At 36.7% G+C, this 9,846-nt stretch overlaps 1 protein-coding gene across 1 annotated transcript; it reads left to right on the forward strand.

Moving 5' to 3' along the window:
* The first annotated feature begins 7,682 nt into the window (after positions 1-7,682).
* Positions 7,683-9,422, forward strand: LOC147641019 (uncharacterized). The gene has a single exon (XM_086809532.1). It carries the CDS (start codon positions 7,925-7,927, stop codon positions 9,185-9,187), a length of 1,263 nt encoding a protein of 420 aa, XP_086665658.1. The 5' UTR covers positions 7,683-7,924; the 3' UTR covers positions 9,188-9,422.
* Positions 9,423-9,846: the final 424 nt, after the last annotated feature.

A 9,846-nucleotide genomic window follows, 5' to 3' on the forward strand; every position in this document is an offset into this window, starting at 1 on the left:
GAAAATCACTCTTTTAATTAAAAAATTAAAAGAGTGATTTTCATTTATGATGAAAATCACTCTTTTAATTAAAAAATTATCTTTTATGCATCCATTTATGCATAAAAATCATTTATGATCAATATCATACTTTTATTATTAAAAAAATATATCTTTTATGCATACAAATCATTTATGATGAAAATCATTATTTTAATATAAAAGAATTTCTTTTATGCATCCATTTAAGCATAAAAATCATTTATGATGAAAATCACACTTTTAATATAAAAAATATCTTTTATGCATATAAATCATTTATGATGAAAATCACTCTTTTAATATAAAAGAATTTCTTTTATGCTTCCATTTATGCATAAAAATCATTTATGATGAAAATCGTACTTTTAATATAAAAAAATATCTTTTATGCATATGTTTATGCATACAATTCATTTATGATGAAAATCACTCTTTTAATATAAAAAATATCTTTTATGCATATGTTTATGCATACAATTCATTTATGATGAAAATCACTCTTTTAATAAAAAAAAGTATCTTTTATGCATCCATTTATGCATAAAAATCATTTATGATGAAAATCACAATTTTAATATAAAAAATATCTTTTATGTATATGTTTATGCATACAATTCATTTATGATAAAAATCACTCTTTTAATTAAAGAATTATCTTTTATGCATCCATTTATGCATAAAAATCATTTATGATGAAAATCACACTTTTAATATTAAAAAATATCTTTTATGCATACAATTTATTTATGATAAAAATCACTCTTTTAATAAAAAAATATCTTTTATGCATCCATTTATGCATAAAATCATTTATGATGAACATCACACTTTTAATATTAAAAAAATAATCTTTTATGCATATGTTTATGCATACAAATCATTTATGATGAAAATCATTCTTTTAATATAAAAGAATTTCTTTTATGCATCCATTTATGCATAAAAATTATTTATGATAAAAATCACACTTTTAATTAAAAATATCTCTTATGCATAAAAATCATTTATGATAAAAATAACACTTTTATAATCAAAATAAAAATCAATATGCTTCCTTCTATGCATAGAACTTAATTCTAAAGAAAGTAACATTTTTTTAATAAAATATTTTTAGTATGCATTTTTCTATACCGAGGATGAAAAATAACACTTTAAGAATACATATACGATGGGAATTACTCTTTTTGAATAAAAAAGTAAAACTTATTTTTCACATTTTTAGAAAAGTTTTGCCATAACCTCCTTTGTATGGCTGACCATTTTTCAAATTTTAACTCTCTAAAATTAATTAGAAGTTCACCAAGAGTATTTAAATCATTCTAATGTAAACATTTTCTACTTTATCAAAGAGAAACATTATGAAAACTTGATTTTATCCATTAATCATTCATCTAGAATAAGAATGGTTGGATTTACTAAAGAAGAGAGGGGAATGCCTTCTTTTCAATGAGGCATAACATCATATTCAATTTAGAGAAGACAAAAATCATAAAAAACCATAAAATGAATAGAAAAGAGAAGAATCTCTAACTTACAAAGGAATTTGAGAGCTTTCCTTTGGCTTGATGGTTTGAGGGTTCTACTCTTGTTTGAAACAAGAGTGGCCACCAATCAAAAAACTAATGAATTATGAGTAAATTCACAGTTTTCTGGCTCTTGGGAGAAGTAGGATAACAGTGCAAAAACACTATTAAGCTTCAAAAAAGGGGAAGGCTTCTATTTATAGTAAAAGTGAGCTTCTAACAAAGCCAACTGATTCTAGAATTTTCCAGATCAGTTTGGTCAATTTTTGACCATTTTTGGGTCAGTTTAGTCCACTTTGTGGATTTAGTTGAAACAGGAGAGAGGAGAGATAAAAATATCTCATTATTTGGGAGTTTGAAACTCTCCCACACATGTGAAATAGGCGCCTCCTTCATGAGGGAAATTCCCCCCATACTGAGGTGTCAAAAATGCATCATTTCATCTAAATATATCTCTTTTTTAACTATTAACCTCGTCCTTAGTCAACTCTTCATCTTATGTGAGTATTTACTCATTTTTGGGAGATTTTCCTTTTATTCTTCTATTTATCTCCTCCCTACATTTGGATGAATCTTATTGGTCCATAGGAACCTTAATTTAAAAATTTTCAAAAATCTGGACCCCTAGGATAATGCCTCTTGAACAGATTTTACTTAATGTCTAATGCACCTTCTGAAAATCTTTTTGAACTTCTGTTTCAGGGGAACTTATTTTAATAAGATGAGATATTTTTTTATCCAAAAATATTAAAAAAATTAAATTACCACTCTCTAGAAGATTTTCTCTCTCTAGGCCAAAATTGGTAGAAATAACATCTTTTATATTTCTGAAGAGGGATTTGATTACAGGGGAAGATGCTGGACATCTTGAGAGGCTGGGGAGGAATCTTAAAATCGACAGAATAAAGTAAAGGAATAAGAGAGCCTAGATCTGGCTATGGATAGAGTTGAACATTGTATTTATTTATTTTTATTAAATCCCTTGTTTGCTAGCATTGTTATTAAGGGTTGTTTAAATGAACACTATGTACGGTCATTAATTAAGAAACTTGTTTATATATGTCACATAGCATGGTAGGAATAATTAGAAAACAAAATTGATGCGTGAATTGGGTGGAAAGTGGGAGGATGGAATGCCTTGACGGCACCATCCTACGGACGAGTGGACCCGATAGCTTTCCAACAGAGTTAACTGAAAGCTCTATGTTAGGTAAGTAGGTCCCTGGGCAACCCTACTCTAGAGGATTAGGCCAGCGGCGGCGGCTGTGCCTCACATTGATGGAAAAAAAAGCGTTGTTTCTAGGATCAAGCCAGTGGTTGTTCCCAAGTTAAGGTCAATCACTCTATGAGTGATTTGATTTTAAGAATCATTTAGGAGACCACGCTCCCCTTGTGGGATAGAACTAGGTCTTACCTATATTAGTCGTATCTTTGCATTTTTACATGGTCGAGGTGTTGACGAGTAGGATTTTTTTTTCTTTGTTAGATCTAGTAGACTATCTTAAGGTTTCCCCTATTTAGGATGGGGGGACCTTACATGCATCAATGAAACTTCAGTTCACTTATAGAGTGGGACATACTTGGCATCTAGTTAGAAGTGTATATCCCTATTTCTATTTCTCTCTATGTCCTAATCATTTTTAAACCATAACATTTGGATTAGTACACGTTGACTAAAGTAATTAAAACATAACATTAAAATATTACCCACATTCATTACATCATGGAGTTAAACTTAATAATAACATATTAATATTCAAGCATATTAAAGACTACATTAATAACATTTAACCATATAAATATTATATTAATTACAACACAACATTAAATCAAACTTAATCATAACATTAAACATAAATATAAAATGAAACCTTCACTAAAACAAAGATCATCTCAATAGCTCTCACCTCCTTCTCTTTTGTTGGATTGTGGATGCCTTTGGGTAGATGGATTAATAAAGGGGGAAATAAATTTCAAATTCTAATTGAATGGCACAAGAAAATCAAACTACCCTTCATTCTCCAACTTATTGTGTACCTCATGTTGTAAAATGATGCAGTTAATGTGGAGATGGAGGGAAAGGAGGAGTTTGAAAAAGAAGATTGACCCTAGAGACATAAGTTAAAGGAGGATTCAATTTCATAACAATGAAATTTAAAATAACTCCAAAAACCTCATAAAACATAATGAAAATTCACTAAGATGCACAGAAACATAGTGAGAGCATAGGTCTAGGTGTGGGTAAACCAAAATTTGAATATCTAAAGTCTACATCAAGATATCCAAACGCACTTGAAATGATTGAAATTGAAGACGAAAAGTCATGTGGGTAGTTACGAGTGTCACATCTTTCTAGGTATGTGCTTTTAGATAATATAGAAAAGTAAAATTTGAGATTTTACTATTATTATTATGAGTGGTTTCAAACCAATTAAACTATGAGCCCACTATTACCCCTCTTAGGTAATGGAGTTAATAGATTTATTGAGGGAAAAGTGAGAAAAAGTTTTCAGCCCACAAGGCAGATCTCTAGCCATGCCCTTTCAAAGCTAAAGAAATGATCGCAACAATAAGGCTCCCCTAATTGAGTAGAGTACTATCAACCTTTGGCCACAGAAGAAAATGAGAGTAAAAGACAACATAAGACATTATTGAATTCATTGCTCATTGATGCTTGTTACATTGCTTCCTATATATACTGTGCACAGGTATATCAAAGGACATGGGGAATAAGTGCTAGGTGTAGCTGAGAAGGGATGTGAGTGTAACTCCCTTTGAAGGTGTAAATACCCTTACATATAGGAGTGGGTTCTCACCTTATTAATGCTTGTGCATATTAGGGATACATACTAGGGCTTACACATATATAAGATATACTGTGCATATTAGGGATACATACTAGGGCTTACACATATATAAGATATACTGTGCACAGGTATATCAAAGGACATGGGGAATAACTGCTAGGTGTAGCTGAGAAGGGATGTGAGTGTAACTCCCTTTGAAGGTGTAAATACCCTTACATACAGGAGTGGGTTCTCACCTTATTAATGCTTGTGCATATTAGGGGTGCATACTAGGGCTTACACATATATAAGATTATCACCTTATTAGGGGTGCATATAGGAATGGGTTCTCACCTTATTAATACTTGTGCATGTTAGGGTGCATACTAGGGCTTACACATATATAAGATTATCTCTCTCATGCATTTGTTGTACTATCTTACCTGTGTATGTGTGTGGGGGGGGTGTGCATACTAGGGCTTACACATATATAAGATTATCTCTCTCATGCATTTGTTGTACTATCTTACCTGTGTATGTGTGTGGGGGAGAGAGAGAGAGAGAGAGAGAGAGTGTGTGTGTGTGTGTGTGCATGTTTGTCTCACCTTATTAATACTTGTGCATGAGGAAAGCCTAAGGGTGCTTACTAGGGTTCACACATATTTATGGTTATCTCTCTCATTGGCATTTGTTTCACTTTTTCCCCTGTATTGAAGTTTCCTCTATGCGTGTGTAATATTCATATCAATATTACCTTTTAGGGCAGTAGTTAATTATGATAGCTTATTGAAGCTAATTATATGCACACCTATTTATCTCTTAATTATCATTTATCTTGCTACAAACTAGATTAGCAAAGGGTTCATTTGTCTTACTAATTGCACCTTGCAACACCATTGCTTAATCAATCTAATTAATTGATGAACACCACTACTTAAACCTTTTCATGTGGAGATTAATAAATAGTATGTATGTATACATGATTTTTGGAATATATATAGCATTTCTTATAGGTTACATGGTTTTAAAAGGAAATTTAAATAGTATGTAGATATACATGACTTTTGGGAATACACACACACACACACACACACACACACACACACACACACACACACACACACACACACACACACACACACACACACACACACACACACACACACACACACACACATCATTTCTTATAGGTTACATGGTTTTAAAATGAATTTTAACACCCCTAATATTAATCATTTAATATGTAGCTATTAAAGGATGTATACACTTTTAGTAGACATTATTAAAAAATGGTTTTCAATCGACACTTGTGTAGGCACATATTTTCTTTATGATGCCCAAGAATTTAACCATACGAAAAATATGACATTATGTGGTGTATAGTGTTTATATCGTCTTTATGACAAAAAAAGTGTATGAATCTCATAATTATGGTTCCTAATAACTTTTGAAGAAGAATACATATGCTTGGACAACAAAGCAATCATTGTAGTAGTAACAATGTCTCCACTAGGAGTCATATTTATTATTAGTTCTCATGCTTTTGCAAGTGATCTCTCTCTCTCTCTCTCTCTCTCTCTCTCTCTCTCTCTCTCTCACACACACACACACACACACACACACACACACACACAAAGTCAATTAAGGACTTGATGTGCGTGAAGTTGTTGACTTGGCATAAGAAGCAATGGTGGATGTTGATTTTCGACCATTGTGAGCCAAAAGAGGAAGGGCTCTTGAGACTTGCATTGGTGTTGTTTCTCTCTCTCTCTCTCTCTCTCTCTCTCTCTCTCTCTCTCCCTCTCTCTCTCTCTCTCTCGACTTGCATTGGTGTTGTTTCTCTCTCTCTCTCTCTCTCTCTCTCTCTCTCTCTCTCTCTCTCTCTCTCTCTCTCTCTCTCTCTCTCTTCGTCCTTCTCTTGTTCTTGTTCAAGTGGTTCAAGTGGTTTTAAAAAAACCCTTACTTACTCTTTTGAAAAAACCAAAAATATAGGAACTTTGGAACATAACAAGGAGAGATCTTTGTCTTTTTGGGTTTTGTTGTTGCAAAAGTATTCAAGTCTGTTAGGGAAGTCATGGGTGATTAAAATGGGCAATTGACGCATATGCTAATGTGTGGCAAGTGGAGTCATCCCTTCTTGAGCTCATGTTCCTAGGTGTGTAGAAAAGGTCCAATAATGCTCAACCATACTCAAGTTAAATGGCACGTGTGCATGCCATGGTTCATCAAGAGAAGGCATGGGTTTCGATGCAAGTATGTAACGGAAGTCATGGGTGATTAAAATGGGCAATTGACGCTTGTGCTAATGTGTATGATGGCAAGTGGAGTCATCCCTTCTTGAGCTCATGTTCCCAAGTCATGAGTGATTAAAATGGGCAATTGACACTTGTGCTAATGTGTATGGCAAGTGGAGTCATCCCTTCTTGAGCTCCCGTTCCAAGGTGTGTAGAAAAGGTCCAATAATGCTCAACCATACTCAAGTTAAAAGGCACGTGTGCATGCCGTGGTTCATCAAGGGAAGGCACTTAGGCATGCGTTTGAAAACATCAATAATTTAACACCCATGCACTTTGTATATCATGAGACAATGAAAGAAGCTCTTTGCTTTGGAGGTAGAAAGGGCTGATTCTCTAATGCACGCAAAGGTGAAGGGGTTATAAATAGGGTAACAAAGGTGGAAGAAGGAAAGGGGGTGCGTGGCCTATTCACGTACACAAATGACACCACCTTGCTAGAGAAAAAGGATGAGAGGTGTGTCGGCTTTGGCAGGATGTGTAGTGATCACGCTTTGAAGAAAGCAAGCTCACAAAAAAAATTTATCTTCCTGTGGCAATAATGGCTGTGACTCAGACGGTAAAGCAGCCCTTGCTGCCTTGGCACTGGCAAAAGGAGAAAACTTCGTTCTCCGAGTACGTGCAAAATTATGCATGAGCAAGATGACCACCCGCCACTTGTATCCTAGCTGCTAACACACGTGCAAAAGTCAGATCCATACTCCATCCAAGTTCTCAAAACACTCTAGAGTTTACACACAGAGGAGCCCTCTCTCTCTCTCTCTCTCTCTCTCTGTCACTCTCTCTCTCTCTCTCTCACACACACCCCCCCCCCCTCACCATCCTTTTACTTGCTAGTTCTTGCACTGCACGCATACCCACATATTGATGCGACCATGTGTTGTACCTATACGAAGCTCTCTTCCTACTCAAGGCTTCCAAAAGCTCTCTCCTCCCTGCCAATTTTACCATCATTCCCATTTCATAAGTGCTGCTATGAAAGAGTTTTGCTTTTCAAGGCTTGCATTCAACCCACCAACACTCATTCCTTACGTCCAGATGCAGCTGGGGCGTGCAACTTTAGATACCAAAGTTACCACCTACTTCTGGTTGCAGTAAGGTTGAAATATAAAAGAACCTTTGAGCTGATTCCTTTGTTGGAGCTGTGCACAGTGTTAGCTAGCTAGCTTTCTAGATTAATGGAGCCAAGCAATTACTACTTCCATTACTACTAGCGTTGTGAAAATATCATGTAGAAAGCTCAAAGATTTGGAGCCAAATATGTGCAATCCATGACACAGTGAACTGCTAGCAATTCAACATGGTAGGGCCTAGTGCGCCCACTCGCACCAAACCCAACCCCAAACTCTTTTGCCATAGCTTGTTTCATGATATAGAGGACTGTTCGGAGCATACTTTGGGCGATTGCATGGCCCCTTTTCTGCACTTTCCCGAGCTAAAAGTGGGCTCCAATGCTGTTGAAGACCCAAGAGGAGGAATCTCCAAACAGTTAAGGACCCATGGTGACCACCCAACTGCTACTAGTGCAGTTTGTGAAGCCTCTGATACATATCCCAGTCTCTTACCTCAACAAAGCTCTGAGTACGTAGTAGCCCATTCTGCGTATACCCTTTGTTCTCTAAAGGAGGAGGAAGCCAAATTGAGCGCAGAATTGGCCCAAGGGTTGGAGAAGCGCTGGCTACCAGCTGCATCGAGTGCATCGAGTGATAATTTAGGGTTTTCTCGTGGAATAGTGCTGCAGCACGAGCAATGCCAACCAGCAGTATTGAAGGGAGGGAGGTCCATTTGGGGTATGCAGGGGACGTCGCAAAGCCAGACACGCACAACTGTGGGAAAGCATCAGCAAGAAGGAAAGGAAGGGATTAGAAAAGGAGCCGGAAAGCTGGGTATTACTAGTATTGCTGCAGCAGCTTCCACTAAGCACGATCTTTTACTTCGCATGGCGGAGAAAGAAGGCAAGGCTTCAGCGGTTGCAAAGCCCAAGCTTTACAGGGGTGTGAGGCAAAGGCAGTGGGGAAAGTGGGTGGCCGAGATCAGGATACCCCGCGCTCGGACCCGCCTTTGGCTCGGCACCTTCCACTCCGCCCTGGACGCCGCCCTCGCTTACGACCGCGCCGCCCACCGCCTCCGTGGAGATCGTGCCAAGCTCAACTTTCCCCATTTTCCTCACTACTATGACGCCCCCTCCCCGCCTTCCAACTCCACCAACCTCAAGGAGCACTTCCTCCCAGCACAGACCATCACTCCTCCCCTTCCTACTAACTCTTCGACACCCTTGTCACCTTCTTCCACCCCATCAACCAGCCCCCAAGTTGAATGCACTTACCCTCCCACAATTCATCATCAAAGTGTCGATTGCTTCTCAAACATGGACACCATCCGCAACCTCTCACAATCCTCTACTTGGCAAGAGGACCTAGTGAATCAATTGGACATGGAAATGCTATGGAGCTCCACAGTGCTTGCTTCTAACTCCACAATGCATGCCTTTGAGTATATTGAAGATCCTTTTGATGATGATGCTAATGAGATCCAAGAATTAACGCAAGTTTGGGAGAGCTAAGGTACATGGAGATGGGACAGAGACATGCTTCCAAGAATTTTAATCCATTTAGACTTGTCCCATCTATGTACACGTCTATGTACACGAAGCTAAGGTACATGAAGATGGGATAGAGACATGCTTACAAAAAGAAGAACTTTAACCCATTTTAAGACTTGTCCTCCCATCTATGTACATTTGGATATGTTCATATGAAAATTCTTTTTTTTTTTTTGGGTTTGAATGATTGTGCTTGATTATTGGGAGGTGTACCACAAAGTAGTGTCCCCACCAACAATGCTTTGGCTTGTGGTATAACACACAACCTATGTGGTATCTTTGAAAAGTCTTTTATTAACATAATTTGTGGGTTAAAGAGCCTTATAGTCTCACTTTGAGAGATCAACACCACACCTACATAATATAACTGAAAAGTTTATAGTCCATGTAACAATTAAAGAGGGCATTATAGTCCATGTAACAATTAAAGAGGGCATCAATGGGTTATTGACTTCTCTCTCTCTCTCTCTCTCTCTCTCTCTCAGCTAAGGTTTTTACTAGCATCATAGCTTTATAAATAGGACTTTTCATTATTTTGAAGCTTTTCTTTTGTTGGACAATATTTGTCTTAAGGCCTTCATGGTCCCATATTGTGTATTTGGTCTCATAGGCCATTTTGG

Source organism: Cibotium barometz, chromosome 2 (assembly GCF_041138505.1).
Source record: "Cibotium barometz isolate CiBa-2024 chromosome 2, ASM4113850v1, whole genome shotgun sequence".
Classification (NCBI taxonomy): Eukaryota; Viridiplantae; Streptophyta; class Polypodiopsida; order Cyatheales; family Cibotiaceae; genus Cibotium; species Cibotium barometz.

Coding starts and splice junctions, on each gene's coding strand:
- LOC147641019 (XM_086809532.1), top strand. CDS start 7,925: ATGGTAGGGCCTAGTGCGCCCACTCGCACCAAACCCAACCCCAAACTC.